Source organism: Bombina bombina, chromosome 4 (assembly GCF_027579735.1).
Source record: "Bombina bombina isolate aBomBom1 chromosome 4, aBomBom1.pri, whole genome shotgun sequence".
NCBI classification, from domain to species: domain Eukaryota; kingdom Metazoa; phylum Chordata; class Amphibia; order Anura; family Bombinatoridae; genus Bombina; species Bombina bombina.
Window position 1 is genome coordinate 263351584 of NC_069502.1, and position 19457 is coordinate 263371040.

The following is a 19457-nucleotide window of genomic DNA, read 5'->3' on the forward strand; positions in this document are numbered from 1 at the left end:
AAATGAACATCATCATTCTGATACTGATAGTGGTTCCTCTGGTTCAGAGGATTCTGTCTCAGAGGTTGATGCTGATAAATCTTCATATTTATTCAAAATGGAATTTATTCGTTCTTTACTTAAAGAGGTCTTAATTGCATTAGAAAGAGAGGATTCTGGTCCTCTTGATACTAAATCTAAACGTTTAAATAAGGTTTTTAAATCTCCTGTAGTTATTCCAGAAGTTTTTCCTGTCCCTGATGCTATTTCTGAAGTAATCTCCAGGGAATGGAATAATTTGGGTAATTCATTTACTCCTTCTAAACGTTTTAAGCAATTATATCCTGTGCCATCTGACAGATTAGAATTTTGGGACAAAATCCCTAAGGTTGATGGGGCTGTCTCTACTCTTGCTAAACGTACTACTATTCCTAAGGCAGATAGTACTTCGTTTAAGGATCCTTTAGATAGGAAGATTGAATCCTTTCTAAGAAAAGCTTACTTATGTTCAGGTAATCTTCTTAGACCTGCTATATCTTTAGCGGATGTGGCTGCAGCTTCAACTTTTTGGTTAGAAGCTTTAGCGCAACAAGTAACAGATCATAATTCTCATAGCATTGTTAATCTTCCTCAACATGCTAATAACTTTATTTGTGATGCCATCTTTGATATCATTAGAGTTGATGTAAGGTATATGTCTCTAGCTATTCTAGCTAGAAGAGCTTTATGGCTTAAAACTTGGAATGCTGATATGTCTTCTAAGTCAACTTTGCTTTCCCTATCTTTCCAGGGTAATAAATTATTTGGTTCTCAGTTGGATTCTATTATCTCAACTGTTACTGGAGGGAAAGGAACTTTTTTACCACAGGATAGAAAATCTAAAGGTAAATTTAGGTCTAATAATCGTTTTCGTTCCTTTCGTCACAATAAGGAACAAAAGCCTGATCCTTCGCCCTCAGGAGCGGTATCAGTTTGGAAACCATCTCCAGTCTGGAATAAGTCCAAGCCTTTTAGAAAACCAAAGCCAGCTCCCAAGTCCACATGAAGGTGCGGCCCTCATTCCAGCCCAGCTGGTAGGGGGCAGATTACGTTTTTTCAAACAAATTTGGATCAATTCAATTCACAATCTTTGGATTCAAAACATTGTTTCAGAAGGGTACAGAATTGGCTTCAAGATAAGGCCTCCTGCAAAGAGATTTTTTCTTTCCCGTGTCCCAGTAAATCCAGCAAAGGCTCAAGCATTTCTGAAATGTGTTTCAGATCTAGAGTTGGCTGAAGTAATTATGCCAGTTCCAGTTCTGGAACAGGGGCTGGGGTTTTATTCAAATCTCTTCATTGTACCAAAGAAGGAGACTGGATCTAAAAATATTGAATCGTTATGTAAGGATACCAACTTTCAAGATGGTAACTTTAAGGACTATTCTGCCTTTTGTTCAGCAAGGGCATTATATGTCCACAATCGATTTACAGGATGCATATCTGCATATTCCGATTCATCCAGATCACTATCAGTTTCTGAGATTCTCTTTCCTAGACTAGCATTACCAGTTTGTGGCTCTTCCGTTTGGCCTAGCAACAGCTCCAAGGATTTTTACAAAGGTTCTCGGTGCCATTCCGTCTGTAATCAGAGAACAGGGTATTGTGGTATTTCCTTATTTGGACGATATCTTGGTACTTGCTCAGTCTTCACATTTAGCAGAATCTCATACGAATCGACTTGTGTTGTGTTGTTTCTTCAAGATCATGGTTGGAGGATCAATTTACCGAAAAGTTCATTGATTCCTCAAACAAGGGTTACCTTTTTAGGTTTCCAGATAGATTCAGTGTCCATGACTCTGTCTCTGACAGACAAGAGTCGTCTAAAATTGGTTTCAGCTTGTCGAAACCTTCAGTCTCAATCATTCCCTTCGGTAGCCTTATGCATGGAAATTCTAGGTCTTATGACTGCTGCATCGGATGCGATCCCCTTTGCTCGTTTTCACATGCGACCTCTTCAGCTCTGTATGCTGAACTAGTGGTGCAGGGATTACACAAAGATATCTCAATTAATATCTTTAAAACCGATTGTACGACACTCTCTGACGTGGTGGACAGATCACCATCGTTTAGTTCAGGGGGCTTCTTTTGATCTTCCAACCTGGACTATAATTTTAACAGATGCAAAGCTGACAGGTTGGGGAGCTGTTTGGGGGTCTCTGACAGCACAAGGGGTTTGGGAATCTTAGGAGGTGAGATTACCAATCAATATTTTGGAACTCCGTGCCATTTTCAGAGCTCTTCAGTCTTGGCCTCTTCTAAAGAGAGAATCGTTCATTTGTTTTCAGACAGACAATGTCACAACTGTGTCATACATCAATCATCAAGGAGGGACTCACAGTCCTCTGGCCATGAAAGAAGTATCTCTAATTCTGGTATGGGCGGAATCCAGCTCCTGTCTAGTTTCTGCGGTTCATATCCCAGGTATAGACAATTGGGAAGCGGATTATCTCAGTCGCCAAATGATACATCCGGCGAATGGTCTCTTCACCCAGAGGTATTTCTTCAGATTGATCAAATATGGGGACTTCCAGAAATAGATCTGATGGCCTCTCATCTAAACAAGAAACTTCCCAGGTATCTGTCCAGATCCAGGGATCCTCAAGGGGAAGCAGTGGATGCATTGTCACTTCCTTGGAAGTATCATCCTGCCTATATCTTTCCGCCTCTAGTTCTTCTTCCAAGAGTAATCTGCAAGATTCTGAAGGAATGCTAGTTTGTTCTGCTGGTAGCTCCAGCATGGCCTCACAGGTTTTGGTATGCGGATCTTGTCCGGATGGCCTCTTGCCAACCGTGGACTCTTCCGTTAAGACCAGACCTTCTGTCGCAAGGTCCTTTTTTCCATCAGGATCTCAAATCCTTAAATTTAAAGGTATGGAGATTGAACGCTTGATACTTAGTCAAAGAGGTTTCTCTGACTCTGATTAATACTATGTTACAGGCTCGTAAATCCGTATCTAGGGAGATATATTATAGAGTCTGGAAGACTTATATTTCTTGGTGTCTTTCTCATCATTTTTCCTGGCATACTTTTAGAATTCCGAGATTTTTACAGTTTCTTCAGGATGGTTTGGATAAAGGTTTGTCTGCAAGTTCCTTGAAAGGACAAATCTCTGCTCTTTCTGTTCTTTTTCACAGAAAGATTGCTAATCTTCCTGATATTCATTGTTTTGTACAAGCTTTGGTTCATATAAAACCTGTCATTAAGTCAATTTCTCCTCCTTGGAGTTTGAATTTGGTTCTGGGGGCTCTTCAAGCTCCTCCGTTTGAACCTATGCATTCATTGGACATTGAGTTACTTTCTTGGAAAGTTTTGTTTCTTTTGGCCATCTCTTCTGCCAGAAGAGTTTCTGAATTATCTGCTCTCTCTTGTGAGTCTCCTTTTCTGATTTTTCATCAGGATAAGGCGGTGTTGCGAACTTCTTTTAAATTTTTACCTAAGGTTGTGAATTCTAACAACATTAGTAGAGAAATTGTGGTTCCTTCATTATGTCCTAATCCTAAGAATTCTAAGGAGAAATCATTGCATTCTTTGGATGTAGTTAGAGCTTTGAAATATTATGTTGAAGCTACTAAGAATTTCCGAAAGACTTCTAGTCTATTTGTTATCTTTTCCGGTTCTAGGAAAGGTCAGAAGGCCTCTGCCATTTCTTTGGCATCTTGGTTGAAATCTTTAATTCATCATGCTTACGTAGAGTCGGGTAAAACTCCGCCTCAAAGGATTACAGCTCATTCTACTAGGTCACTTTCTACTTCCTGGGCGTTTGGGAATGAGGCTTCGGTTGATCAGATTTGCAAGGTGGCAACTTGGTCTTCTTTGCATACTTTTACTAAATTCTACCATTTTGATGTGTTTTCTTCTTCTGAAGCAGTTTTTGGTAGAAAAGTACTTCAGGCAGCCGTTTCAGTTTGATTCTTCTGCTTATAATTTCAGTTTTTTTCATTATAAGATTTAAACTTTATTTTGGGTGTGGATTATTTTCAGCGGAATTGGCTGTCTATTTTATCCCTCCCTCTCTAGTGACTCTTGCGTGGAAGATCCACATCTTGGGTAGTCATTATCCCATACGTCACTAGCTCATGGACTCATGCTAATTACATGAAAGAAAACAATTTATGTAAGAACTTACCTGATAAATTAATTTATTTCATATTAGCAAGAGTCCATGAGGCCCACCCTTTTTGTGGTTATGATTTTTTTGTATAAAGCACAATTATTCCAATTCCTTATTTTTTATGCTTTCGCACTTTTTTCTTATCACCCCACTTCTTGGCTATTCGTTAAACTGAATTGTGGGTGTGGTGAGGGGTGTATTTATAGGCATTTTGAGGTTTGGGAAACTTTGCCCCTCCTGGTAGGAATGTATATCCCATACGTCACTAGCTCATGGACTCTTGCTAATATGAAAGAAATTAATTTATCAGGTAAGTTCTTACATAAATTATGTTTTTCAGGACTCTCTGAATCTTCTGACACTTCTATGCCACCTCCTAACGTGACAAAAGGCAAAGAATGACTGGGGTAATGAGGAAGTGAGAGGGATATTTAAAGGGACACTGAACCCAAATTTTTTCTTTCATGATTCAGATAGAGCATGCAAATTTAAGCAACTTTCTAATTTACTCCTATTATCAATTTTTCTTCGTTCTCTTGCTTTCTTTATTTGAAAAAGAAGGCATCTAAGCTATTTTTTGGTTTAGACCATGGAAAGCACTTGTTTATTGGTGTGTGAATTTATCCACCAAACAGCAAGAACAACAGTGTGTTTACCAAAAATAGGCCGGCATCTAAATTTACATTCTTGCATTTCAAATAAAGATTCTAAGAGAATGAAAAGAATTTGATAATAGGAGTAAATTAGAAAGTTGCTTAAAATTGCATGCTATCTGAATCACAAAATAAATAATTTGGGTTCAGTGTCCCTTTAAGCCTTTGGCTGGGGTGTCTTTGCCTCTTCCTGGTGGCCAGGTGTTGCATTTCCCAACAATAAGGAATGAAGCTGTGGACTCTCCCTATCTTAGGAAGGAAATCAAAGATATAAAGAAATACCAAACCCAAATTTTTTCTTTCATAATTGTTACAGCATGCAATTTTAAACAACTTTCTAATTTACTCCTATTATCAATTTTTCTTTGTTCTTTATTTGAAAAGCTGGAAGGTAACTTAGGAACCAGACCATTTTTGTTTCAGTACCTGGGTAGCGCTTGCTGATTGGTGGCTAAATGTGATTTCAATTGCTACATCACAAATGAAACGGTTTGCAGTCTTGATCAACCTCAAGCGATCCTGAATGCTTTCAAGGGAAGGTTCATGGGAAATAAGGTAAGTTAATGTCACACCAAACAGCAGTAGCTGCAGTGAAAACCTTTGTTTTCTGCTCACTGTATCCTTAAGAGGTACTGCCCTATAAAGGAATGGTAGTCCGCCTAGCCAAAGTGGAGATAGCACCATGCACATCTGGAATAGTCTCCTATGCCTCCAATTATTCAGAGGGTAAAGGGAACATTTTTTTTAATTTAGTGCAGGGAACAAAGGGAAGGCCTGGTTTGGTCCATTCCTAAAATGAAAGGGCACATCTTATGCTACTTCATCAGCGGAGGAGAATTCTGATTCAACTGTACTCCTGGAAGGTACAGGGTACCTAGACTAGTTGCTCTTTAGGGATGTCCCAGATGGGAATAAGTGTTCTATTCTGCCCTTTGAATGCATTGGCAATTGAACACAAAAAAAAGCAGCTGTCTATGGTGTATAGCAATGAAGAGGTAAATCAACCATAAAATAGAAAGAAAGAAAAAAAAAAAAACATGACTACCATTTCCTAGTCAAAGTTTGTACGCATTATCTGTATCTAACCACACATGCATGAATGTAATTACATAAAACATGCTTTTTACATGAGTTTTAGGTAAGAACACCCTCTTGTAAAAAATTATTTATAATTTAGAATATATTAACAAGAACAATACAGTAATGTATATGGCAGCCCCCTTGAGTGCAATTACATAATTCAGTGAGTGAGGGGAATGGGGGAGACCAAAAAGCCAAATAAAAGAGTAAGAGTCAGATTGAAAAATACAGAGAAAACAGATGAGAAAGAAAAGGCAACTACTGTGGAATGGATGAATACAGGCAAAACATTAGCATAAGTGAGAAAACTGGAAACATGGGCAACATTTGGATGAGCCACAGGTATGTTTGAACTTGAGCCCTAACTAAGTTATTGCACCATTTAAGTGTACCATGTTGTTGATAGGACAGCTATGTTTCACAACATAGTTTTTATTTATTACAGAAGTTCAGCTGGGCAACTCCTTTCATGGTTTCCTTAGCAAAAAATACTGATATAACAGCATATGCAGAAGTCAGAACTCAAAACTGCTACGTTGCCCTTGATATTAAATTTCTTGTGAGAAATAGGTTAGGACTTTACAAAAGTACATCTGTTAGCATTTATCATTTTAAATATAAAAATAATGTTGGAATTAACTATAATCACAATGTTTTCATCCATGTGTTCATCTATTTGAAAGCAAAGTTCAGTATTTCCATAAGACATATAGTGCCATTTTACAAACATTTTTTTTTCTTTCCCCAAAGTGCAAATATCGTACCTTCAAATTTCCCAGTCAACGTGTAATGTTTATATTTTGCTAGTCCCTTCAAGGGTAGAATATATGTTCTCTTATGTTCCACAACTTTTCAAAAGAACATACCTCGAAGTATTCTTTCCTCATGACAACGCATAAAGTCCCAGATTCTAACAGTGCCGTCATCTGAACAGGTCGCAAATTTATTATCCGTAGGGGAAAAACTGTTACATGGAGACAAGCATTATGGGAAAGAGGTCAGAGACACACAAATCAGCATGCCATCCCTCAATATGGTAGCATTACATTTATGTTTTGGAGAGCTATGACAGGGTTTCATTCACTACCACAGAAGATTGATTATTGAAACATAAGTCTTTGTTTTCATCTAATATGAACACTCTTTAATTACAACATAAATGTAATACACAGACTAAAACCATGAAATACCTATAAAAATTAACTTTATTTACTGAAATATAAAATATATGACACTGTTTAAATAAGTCATAGACAACAGAATAAAGTGATTTGCTACATTTTATTTATTTTTTGTGTGGAAAATTAACCTCTGTTTTAAAAAAGTGTGATTATTCCACTTTACCGGACCATTAAATTCATGTAATGACAAGAGTATAAAGAAATCAGCAAAACTGGTTACACCAATGTTTTTTTTTCTAACCTTTTATTTTTTTTTTTTATTAAGAGGAACAATGATGTTCAGTTAACTTAACAGAAGGTTAAACGTGAAGAAATAAAACAGTCGATTTTTAGTTATAAAAGAAACTTAGATAGCATGTGTAAGTACAATTAAACACTGGGCATGTCTTTTCCTAATATAGGTTTATGTAAACAAATTTATAAACAATGGCTTGCGGAACTAACATTCATCCTTTCCAAACGTTTAAATTCAAGGACCACAGTGGAAATGTATGGTCTCCCAGGGAAAACCAGTAGGAAAAAACTTTAGAAGCACTACTAATTGAAACAAAATAATTCAATGTACCTTCTTTATAAACAACCTCCAAATGAGCAAGGATTCAGCTAGATTTATTCCACTATTTTTGCTTATAAAATTGTCAATACTTTTGTGACAATGTGATTCAATGATGTGTCTGTTACCAGAATAATGCAAACATGGTCGGCCATCATTTTCTGTCTTTTACATCTTTAAGTATAAATTTGTTTAAAGGGACACTAAACACAAATTGTAAACAACATGATTATAAACCTTCATTTATAAGAATACTTTTGCAATGGAAACTGCAGCTTTATTTTGCCAAGAGCATATTGTTTTATGTTTATTCCTTTCACTGATTCCATCCTCCATGTCCTCTGGTATTCCCTTGAGGTGGTTTAGCACTGATTTAACTTAGTTACTGTTGCAAAGAATGATGGGGGGGGGGGCAGTAAAACAAAAGCTAACATAAATTGTCTAAAAGTACTAAGCTAAGCCTTCCTGAGTTTAAGTGTAAATTTTTTTTAGATGTATTTTCAACAAAAGGCCGCAAAATAAATTAATGTATTTTGCAATAATGTTTCACATGCAATAATGAAACATTTTATGCATTGTTGAAATGTCAAGTTTTGTCCTTTAAATAAACAAAAAAACAAAACAAATTATGCTTACCTAAAGGGAAGAGTCCACAGCTGCATTCATTACTTTTGGGAATTCAAAACCTGGCCACCAGGAGGAGGCAAAGACACCCCAGCCTAAGGCTTCAAATACTTCCCCCACTTCCCTCAGTCATTTTGCCAAGGGAACAAGGAACAATAGGAGAAATATCAGGGTGAAAAAGGTGCCAGATTAACAAAAAATCTACTGCCACCTCATAGATAAAACGCGGGCGGGAGCTGTGGACTCTTCCCGTCAGATAAGCGTAATTTATGTTTTTCTTCTTAAGTGGGAAGAGTCCACAGCTACATTCATTACATTTGGCAAAACATTACCCAGGCTAGAGGACACTGAATGCAAACAAAGGGCGAGTACAAAAAGGCTGCCCCTTCGAAAGGCACCACAGCCTGATATTACCCAACACCCTACAAAAACTCTGCTAGAGACCACTCAGACCCAGAGTCTGCTGAGCAAAGAGGCCTACGAGGAGCCAGCCCAGCAGCTTTCGACTCCCACGAAAGTACCCCTAAAAGTCAAAAACCTCCATCTACCCCAGAGGGGGAGAATAGAGGACCCCATAAGAGATCCAAAGGACGATCCAACACGGGCTCAAATCAAACTTAGAGCAACCCAAGGTTGCCACAGGACCACTGCCCAGAGAGACAAATACCCTATAGAAGGACAAGGACCAGAAAAATAAGTCCATACTCAGGAAAAAAGTCACTAGGATAACCAGAAGGCCACCCTCATATACCCGACACAGCACCATAACACATATGGTGTTCCAAAAATCGCGAGTTCCCTATTGCATCATAGCCAAGTCAAAACCAGTCAGGTAAGACAAGCATAGACAAGCAGAGACAGGATAACTGTCCTAGCCCTCCAAGAGAACAGAGCCACCTGTAAACAAGAACTCGCAATGACCAATCTTCAGGCAGCAAAGCTGACCCTAAGCAATCGTGGGACTCGCCCCAGAAAAAGCGCTGAAAAATCTCAACAGCTCCCGACCAGAATTTACCGTGCTCCAAGGAGCGTCCCATCCCATCAGCAGACGCCACCAGTAAAGAGATGGGTACCAAGAGTCCCCCTCACCGAAAAGGGAGGACAAACTCAATGATAGTAAACGGTCAACACTGCACAGAGCAGACCAATCCCCGACCTTCCCACCAGTATAACGTTCCCAGTCCAAAGGCTAGTTAAAGACCCAAGACAAGAGTCCCAGACCGTCAGAAGAAAAAAAGGATGGATCTAGCAGGATCAAAACCCCGGAGTAGAACTCTGACCGCTACTAAAACTGGCATGCTCCATGAGTCATGACAGGTAACATCATGCTCGGGTCCGAAAACCCCTACACTGCAGCCTTCCAGAAGAAGGAACACTCCGCCAGGGAAGAAAGTAATCTGACCCCCAGCAACCTAATACCAGAATCCAGATCCGTGATTCTGAATATGCCAGAAAAGGAAAAAATCCTATGAGGCGAGAAAAGAGGACCCACAGGCCTTCACAGATACTGAGGTACCTCCAAGTCAAGGAGAACACCAAAGAACCCATCCCTCACCCTAGATGAGAAGAAAAAGGAGCAAAGCAACTGTAACCACCCTACCAATATAGGCAAGATCCTTCGGCCAATATCGCCAGCCCAGTTGAAACGACAACTGGAGTCTACAAGAAAGCACAGATGTCCCAGAAGACAAGTAGGGACCCGTCAGCGAAACCTCAAACAGTTTAAGCAGAACTGTCAATGCCCGTTCCAGGCAAGAGACGTGGTCCTAAGCCAGAGTCCTCGAAAAACGGGACCGATCGAAACATCTAACTTCCTAAGGAATCTATCAGCTACCTCCCATGGTAGGAGCGCATCCAGAACAGAGCCCTCCACCATCTAAAGTCCGTAGACGTAAATTACCTAGCACCAATAAAGATATTTACGCCATATCTTATGGTAAATCTTTCTAGTAACAGGCTTACGTGCCTGAATCAAGGTATCAATGACCAAATCAGAGAACCTTCGCTTAGATAAAATCAAGTGGCCAATCTCCAAGCAGTCAGCTGTAGAGAAATTAGATTCGGATGATGGAAGCGTCTCTGAATGAGAAGGTCCTGCCTCAATGGCAGTGGCAGAGATGACATGTCTACCAGATCGGCATACTAAGTCCTGCGAGGCCACGCAGGAGCAATGAGAATCACTGAAGCCCTCTCCTGTTTGATCCGAGCAATCACCTGGGGAAGGAGAGCAAACGGTGGAAACACAAACTAGGTTGAACGACCAAGGCACTGCCAAGGCATCTATCAGTTCGGCCTGAGGATCCCTGGACCTGGATCTCGGGAGCTTGGCATTCTGACGAGATGCCTTAAGATCCAGCTCCGGCCTGCCCCATCTGAGAATCAGGGTGGCAAAGAACTCCGTATGGAGTTCCCATTCTCCCGGATGAAACGTCCGTCTGCTCAAAAAATCCGCTTCCCAGTTGTCCACTCCTCGGATGTAGATTGCTGACAGATAACAAGAGTGAGCCTCCGCCCAACGAATGATCTTGGATACTTCTGTCATCACAAAGGAACTCCTTGTTCGTCCCTGATGATCGATGTAAGTCACAGTCTTAATACTGTCCGACTGAAATCGGATGAATTTGGCCGAAGCCAACTGAGGCCAAGCCTGAAGCGCATTGAATATTGCCCTCAATTCCAGAATATTGATTAGAAGTAGAGACTCCGACCGAGTCTACACACCCTGAGCCTTCAGGGAATTCCAGACTGCACCCCATCCTAGTAGACTGGCACACGTTGTCACTATCACCCATGAGGGTCTGCGGAAGCACGTCCCTTGGGACAGATGATCCGGCAACAACCACCAAAGAAGAGAGTCCCTTGTCTCCTGATCCAGATCTATCGGAGGAGACAAATTTGCATAATCTCCATTCCACTGTCTGAGCATGCTCAGTTAAAGAGGTCTGAGATGAAAACGAGCAAAAGGAATGATGTCCATTGCCGCCACCATCAATCCAATTACCTCCATGCACTGAGCCACTAATGGCCGAGGATTGGACTGAAGGGATCGGCATGCATTCAGAATATTTAACTTTGACTTCCGTCAAGAAGATTTTCATGGATATAGAGTCTATTAGAGTTCCCAGGAAAGGAATTACTGAACTCTTTTCTAGATTCACCTTCCACCAGTGAGTCCTTAGGAAGGTTAGCACCATGTCGGTATGAGACTGTCAGCTGATAAGACGACGCCTGGATCAGAATATCATCCAGATAAGGCGCCACTGCAATGCCCCGCGGCCTGAGAACCGCCAGCAGAGACCGTAGAACTTTTGTGAAGATCCTGGGTGCTGTGGCCAGCCCGAAAGGAAGGGCCACAAACTGAAAATGTTTGTCCAGAAAGGCAAACCTAAGGAAACAGAATTTATGTTTACCTGATAAATTTCTTTCTCCAACGGTGTGTCCGGTCCACGGCGTCATCCTTACTTGTGGGATATTCTCTTCCCCAACAGGAAATGGCAAAGAGCCCAGCAAAGCTGGTCACATGATCCCTCCTAGGCTCCGCCTACCCCAGTCATTCGACCGACGTTAAGGAGGAATAATTGCATAGGAGAAACCATATGGTACCGTGGTGACTGTAGTTAAAGAAAATAAAATATCAGACCTGATTAAAAAAACCAGGGCGGGCCGTGGACCGGACACACCGTTGGAGAAAGAAATTTATAAGGTAAACATAAATTCTGTTTTCTCCAACATAGGTGTGTCCGGTCCACGGCGTCATCCTTACTTGTGGGAACCAATACCAAAGCTTTAGGACACGGATGAAGGGAGGGAGCAAATCAGGTCACCTAAATGGAAGGCACCACGGTTTGCAAAACCTTTCTCCCAAAAATAGCCTCAGAAGAAGCAAAAGTATCAAACTTGTAAAATTTGGTAAAAGTGTGCAGTGAAGACCAAGTCGCTGCCCTACATATCTGATCAACAGAAGCCTCGTTCTTGAAGGCCCATGTGGAAGCCACAGCCCTAGTGGAATGAGCTGTGATTCTTTCGGGAGGCTGCCGTCCAGCAGTCTCGTAAGCCAATCTGATGATGCTTTTAATCCAAAAAGAGAGAGAGGTAGAAGTTGCTTTTTGACCTCTCCTTTTACCTGAATAAACAACAAACAAGGAAGATGTTTGTCTAAAATCCTTTGTAGCATCTAAATAGAATTTTAGAGCGCGAACAACATCCAAATTGTGCAACAAACGTTCCTTCTTTGAAACTGGTTTTGGACACAGAGAAGGTACGATAATCTCCTGGTTAATGTTTTTGTTAGAAACAACTTTTGGAAGAAAACCAGGTTTAGTACGTAAAACCACCTTATCTGCATGGAACACCAGATAAGGAGGAGAGCACTGCAGAGCAGATAATTCTGAGACTCTTCTAGCAGAAGAAATCGCAACTAAAAACAAAACTTTCCAAGATAATAACTTAATATCAACGGAATGTAAGGGTTCAAACGGAACCCCCTGAAGAACTGAAAGAACTAAATTGAGACTCCAAGGAGGAGTCAAAGGTTTGTAAACAGGCTTGATTCTAACCAGAGCCTGAACAAAGGCTTGAACATCTGGCACAGCTGCCAGCTTTTTGTGAAGTAATACCGACAAGGCAGAAATCTGTCCCTTCAGGGAACTTGCAGATAATCCTTTTTCCAATCCTTCTTGAAGGAAGGATAGAATCCTAGGAATCTTAACCTTGTCCCAAGGGAATCCTTTAGATTCACACCAAGAGATATATTTTTTCCAAATTTTGTGGTAAATCTTTCTAGTCACAGGCTTTCTGGCCTGAACAAGAGTATCGATCACAGAATCTGAGAATCCTCGCTTCGATAAAATCAAGCGTTCAATCTCCAAGCAGTCAGCTGGAGTGAAACCAGGTTCGGATGTTCGAACGGACCCTGAACAAGAAGGTCTCGTCTCAAAGGTAGCTTCCAAGGTGGAGCCGATGACATATTCACCAGATCTGCATACCAAGTCCTGCGTGGCCACGCAGGAGCTATCAAGATCACCGACGCCCTCTCCTGCTTGATCCTGGCTATCAGCCTGGGGATGAGAGGAAATGGCGGGAACACATAAGCTAGTTTGAAGGTCCAAGGTGCTACTAGTGCATCCACTAGAGCCGCCTTGGGATCCCTGGATCTGGCCCCGTAGCAAGGAACTTTGAAGTTCTGACGAGAGGCCATCAGATCCATGTCTGGAATGCCCCACAGGTGAGTGACTTGGGCAAAGATTTCCGGATGGAGTTCCCACTCCCCCGGATGCAATGTCTGCCGACTCAGAAAATCCGCTTCCCAATTTTCCACTCCTGGGATGTGGATAGCAGACAGGTGGCAGGAGTGAGACTCCGCCCAAAGAATAATTTTGGTTACTTCTTCCATCGCTAGGGAACTCCTTGTTCCCCCCTGATGGTTGATGTACGCAACAGTCGTCATGTTGTCTGATTGAAACCGTATGAACCTGGTCCTCGCAAGCTGGGGCCAGGCCTGGAGCGCATTGAATATCGCTCTCAGTTCCAGAATATTTATCGGTAGAAGAGATTCTTCCCGAGACCAAAGACCCTGAGCTTTCAGGGATCCCCAGACCGCGCCCCAGCCTATCAGACTGGCGTCGGTCGTGACAATGACCCACTCTGGTCTGTGGAACATCATCCCTTGAGACAGATTGTCCAGGGACAGCCACCAACGGAGTGAGTCTCTGGTCCTCTGATTTACTTGTATCTTCGGAGACAAGTCTGTATAGTCCCCATTCCACTGACTGAGCATGCACAGTTGTAATGGTCTTAGATGAATGCGCGCAAAAGGAACTATGTCCATCGCCGCCACCATCAACCCGATCACTTCCATGCACTGAGCTATGGAAGGAAGAGGAACGGAATGAAGTATCCGACAAGAGTCCAGAAGCTTTGTTTTTCTGGCCTCTGTTAGAAAGATCCTCATTTCTAAGGAGTCTATAATTGTTCCCAAGAAGGGAACCCTTGTTGACGGGGATAGAGAACTCTTTTCCACGTTCACTTTCCAGCCGTGAGATCTGAGAAAGGCCAGGACAATGTCCGTGTGAGCCTTTGCTTGAGGAAGGGACGACGCTTGAATCAGAATGTCGTCCAGGTAAGGTACTACTGCAATGCCCCTTGGTCTTAGCACCGCTAGAAGGGACCCTAGTACCTTTGTGAAAATCCTTGGAGCAGTGGCTAATCCGAAAGGAAGCGCCACGAACTGGTAATGTTTGTCCAGGAATGCAAACCTTAGGAACCGATGATGTTCCTTGTGGATAGGAATATGTAGATACGCATCCTTTAAATCCACCGTGGTCATAAATTGACCTTCCTGGATGGAAGGAAGGATAGTTCGAATGGTTTCCATCTTGAACGATGGGACCTTGAGAAATTTGTTTAAGATCTTGAGATCTAGGATTGGTCTGAACGTTCCCTCTTTTTTGGGAACTATGAACAGATTGGAGTAGAACCCCATCCCTTGTTCTCTTAATGGAACAGGATGAATCACTCCCATTTTTAACAGGTCTTCTACACAATGTAAGAACGCCTGTCTTTTTATGTGGTCTGAAGACAACTGCGACTTGTGGAACCTCCCCCTTGGGGGAAGTCCCTTGAATTCCAGAAGATAACCCTGGGAGACTATTTCTAGCGCCCAAGGATCCAGAACATCTCTTGCCCAAGCCTGAGCGAAGAGAGAGAGTCTGCCCCCCACCAGATCCGGTCCCGGATCGGGGGCCAATATTTCATGCTGTCTTGGTAGCAGTGGCAGGTTTCTTGGCCTGCTTTCCCTTGTTCCAGCCTTGCATTGGTCTCCAAGCTGGCTGAAGGAATTGTTCAAAATTCACCAAATTTTCACCACAGCGTCTTAAAGCCTTGAAAATATTGCACACCAATTTTGGAAGCTTTAACCCTTAAAATAACGGAACCGGAGCCGTTTTAAGCTTTAAACCCCTTTACAGTCCCTGGTATCTGCTTTGCTGAGACCCAACCAAACCCAAAGGGGAATACGATACCAAATGACGCCTTCAGAAGTCTTTTATAAGTATCAGAGCTCCTCTCACATGCGACTGCATGCCATGCCTCTCAAAAACAAGTGCGCAACACCGGCGCGAAAATGAGACTCTGCCTATGCTTTGGGAAAGCCCCTAAAGAATAAGGTGTCTAAAACAGTGCCTGCCGATATTATTAAATCAAAATACCCAGAATAAATGATTCCTCAAGGCTAAATAAGTGTTAATATCAATCGATTTAGCCCAAAAAAAGTCTACAGTTTAAATAAGCCCTTGTGAAGCCCTTATTTACAATCGTAATAAACATGGCTTACCGGATCCCATAGGGAAAATGACAGCTTCCAGCATTACATCGTCTTGTTAGAATGTGTCATACCTCAAGCAGCAAGAGACTGCAAACTGTTCCCCCAACTGAAGTTAATTGCTCTCAACAGTCCTGTGTGGAACAGCCATGGATTTTAGTTACGGTTGCTAAAATCATTTTCCTCATACAAACAGAATTCTTCATCTCTTTTCTGTTTCTGAGTAAATAGTACGTACCAGCACTATTTGAAAATAACAAACTCTTGATTGAATAATGAAAAACTACAGTTAAACACTAAAAAACTCTAAGCCATCTCCGTGGAGATGTTGCCTGTACAACGGCAAAGAGAATGACTAGGGTAGGCGGAGCCTAGGAGGGATCATGTGACCAGCTTTGCTGGGCTCTTTGCCATTTCCTGTTGGGGAAGAGAATATCCCACAAGTAAGGATGACGCCGTGGACCGGACACACCTATGTTGGAGAAACTGGTGATTATCTCTGTGGATAGGAATATGAAGATATGCATCCTTTAAGTCCACGGTAGTCATATATTGACCCTCCTGGATCAATGGAAGAATTGTCCGAAAAGTCTCCATCTTGAAGGATGGAACTCTGAGAAACTTGTTTAGACTCTTGATATCTAAAATGGGTCGGAACGTTCCCTCTTTTTTGGGAACCATGAAAAGATTTGAGTAAAACCCCTACCCCGTTCCTGTATTGGAACGGGACAAATTACTCCCATAGTGGAGAGGTCTTTTACACAACGTAAGAACGCCTCTCTTTTTATCTGGTCTACAGACAATCGTGAAAGAAGAAACCTTCCCCTTGGGAAGGAATTTTTGAACTCCAGCTGATACCCTTGAGACACGATTTCTAGTGTCTAGGGATCCTGAACGTCTCTTATCCAAGCCTGGACAAAGAGAAAGTCTGCCTCTACTAGATCCGGTCCTGGATCGGGGGCCGCCCCTTCATGCTGTCTTGGGAGTAGCAGCGGACTTCTTGGGTTGTTTACCCTTGTTCCATGCCTGGTTGGGTCCTCAGGTGAGCTTGGCTTGAGGATAATTCCCTTCTTGTTTAGCAGAAGAGGAAGGGGGAACTCCTTTGAAATTACGAAAGGAACAAAAATTACTTTGTCATCCCCTTTGCTTAGATGCCTTATCTGAGGAGGTGACCGTTACCTCCCGTAACGTCAGAAATGATTTCTTTCAAGTCAGGCCCAAATAGGGTCTTTCCCTTGAAAGGAATAGCCAAAAGCTTGGAATTAAAGGACACATTCGCAGACCAAGATTTCAACCATAGGGCTCTCCGTGCTAAGATGGAGAATCCCGAACTCTTAGCCGCCAATTTGGTGACCTGAAAGGCAGCATCCGTAATAAAAGAATTAGCCAGCTTAAGGGCCTTAATTCTATCTTGTATTTCCTCCAAGGAAGTCTCAGTCCTAAAAGACTCTTCTAGAGCTTCAAACCAAAAAGCAGCCGCAGTCGTGACTGTTACAATGCAGGCCGCTGGTTGCAATAAAAACCCTTGATGAACATAGTTTTTTGAGAAGACCCTCCAACTTCTTATCCATGGGGTCTTTGAAAGCACAACTGTCATCGATAGGAATAGTCGTACGCTTCGCCAGAGTAGAGATAGCTCCCTTCACTTTAGGGACCGTCTGGCAAGAGTCCCGGACGGTGTCAGCTATAGTGTACATTTTCTTAAAATTAGGGGAAGGAGAGAACGGAATACACGGTCTTCCCCATTCCCTTGAAACAATTTCCGAAATTCTCTTAGGAAATGGAAAAACATCGGAATAAGAAGGAACCTCTAGGTATTTGTCCATCTTACTCAATTTCTCTGGTGGGACCACAATAGAGTCACAGTCTTCCAGAGTCACCAAAACCTCTCGTAGCAAAAGGCGGAGGTGTTCAAGCTTTAATCTGAAGGACATGATGTCCGAATCTGTCGGGGGCAAAGCACAGCCTGAGTCAGACAGTTCCCCCTCAGAGCCTCTGTACCACCCACCTCAGAGCCCTGGGAGGGTACATAGGAGATCGCCATCATCAGTATCAGAAGTCGCAGGGACCTCAAGGGCCTCCTTCCTAGTACGCTTGCCTTGAAACGCTGGCAACTTAGATAAAACTTCTGTAAGGGTGGATGACATAATTGCAGCCATATCCTGCAGAGTGAAAGAAGCAGACGCAGTTTAAGAACAAGGCGTCGCCTGAGCGAGCGGTAATGGCTGTGACGTTTGGGGAGAAAGCTGCGGCATATTCTGAACCTCTTCAGCAGAATCCTGAGCAGCATCCGCTAAAGACAAACTTATATTAAAGAAAATGTGTTCTCTAAACTGTAAAGTCCTTTCAGTACATGAAGGACAAAAAGTAACAGGGGGTTCCACATTGACATTCAAACATAATGAACATGTGACACTTTGCAAATCCAAATCTCAAACAAGAATGAATATGGTACTATTAATATAAATGACAAAAGCACAGTCTATGTAAACGTTTTTCTTTTCTTTTGTATAAAAAAAAAAGAGAAAAATGGAAATGTTTTATGTTCAAAACTAAGGCAGCTATACGCTTGTTTGATTTATAATGCGCTTATAAATCGCTGCTATAAATATTGTTATGCTTTCTAGAAGAGTTCTGTGTCTTAAAATACTCGCATATATTTTACAAAAAGAAAGTAGTGTAAACCAGTGCACCTCACCACAGCTCTGCTGCGGCGCCTACCTGCCCCCACGACACATTGACACAAACAGTCAAAACACCCGGACGCTCAAGACCGCCTGCTTTAATTACTATAACCATGCGGTCTCTGGAAACATGTCCTCTGCAGATCTCAGCCAGAAGAAAGAGCGCAGCTTCAAGACGCATCCGGTCTGAAGCGTGCAAAGTCAGCCCCGCCCCTCGTGGGCGGTAATCAGAGAGAAGGCCTCTAGCAAAGTAAAAAATGGCCGTAAAATAAAAAACAATAAGCGACTGTAAACCCTGAAGTTAATCCGCTTTTCTCAACAATCCCCAGCGTCAAACAGCCCTGATTATAATAACGTCACTGTAGGGGCCAAATGAACATAGTTAGCCCCACTACGTGACACTGACAGTCAGCATTTCACCTTGTCCTTTGAAATACCCTGTACCACCAAATGAACTCAGGTTTAAGCCCCATATGATAGGCAACCCCTACACAGCCCTTTTCTGAGTTAAGATTGTCCCAGAATAAAAACAGAATTTATGCTTACCTGATAAATTACTTTCTCTTGTGGTGTATCCAGTCCACGGATTCATCCTTTACTTGTGGGATATTCTCCTTCCTAACAGGAAGTGGCAAAGAGAGCACACAGCAGAGCTGTCCATATAACCCCCCCTCTAGCTCCACCCCCCAGTCATTCGACCGGAGGTTAGGAAGAAAAAGGAGAAACCATAGGGTGCAGTGGTGACTGTAGTTTAGACTAAAAATCTACCTGACTAAGAGCCAGGGCGGGCCGTGGACTGGATACACCACAAGAGAAAGTAATTTATCAGGTAAGCATAAATTCTGTTTTCTCTTGTAAGGTGTATCCAGTCTACGGATTCATCCTTTACTTGTGGGATACCAATACCAAAGCTTTAGGACACAGATGAAGAGAGGGAACAAGACAGGTACCTTAAACGGAAGGCACCACTGCTTGTAAAACCTCTCTCCCAAAAATAGCCTCCGAAGAAGCAAAAGTATCGAATTTGGAAAAAGTATGCAGCGAAGACCAAGTCGCTGCCTTACAAATCTGTTCAACAAAAGCCTCATTTTTAAAAGCCCATGTGGAAACCACTGCTCTGGTAGAATGAGCAGTAATTGTTTCAGGAGGCTACTGGCCAGCAGTCTCATAGGCCAAACGGATGATGCTTTTCAGCCAAAAGGAAAGAGGTAGCAGTCGCCTTCTGACCTCTCCT

At 42.2% G+C, this 19457-nt stretch overlaps 1 protein-coding gene across 3 annotated transcripts in view; it reads right to left on the bottom strand.

Moving 5' to 3' along the window:
• Positions 1-19457, bottom strand: part of WDR33 (WD repeat domain 33) — a 635894-nt gene that overhangs the window by 498089 nt on the left and 118348 nt on the right. For all 3 annotated transcript variants that reach the window (XM_053709945.1, XM_053709944.1, XM_053709943.1), the window contains exon 7: positions 6730-6827. In XM_053709945.1, coding sequence (XP_053565920.1) covers positions 6730-6827 — 98 coding nt within the window. The remainder of the gene's footprint in view (positions 1-6729; positions 6828-19457) is intronic.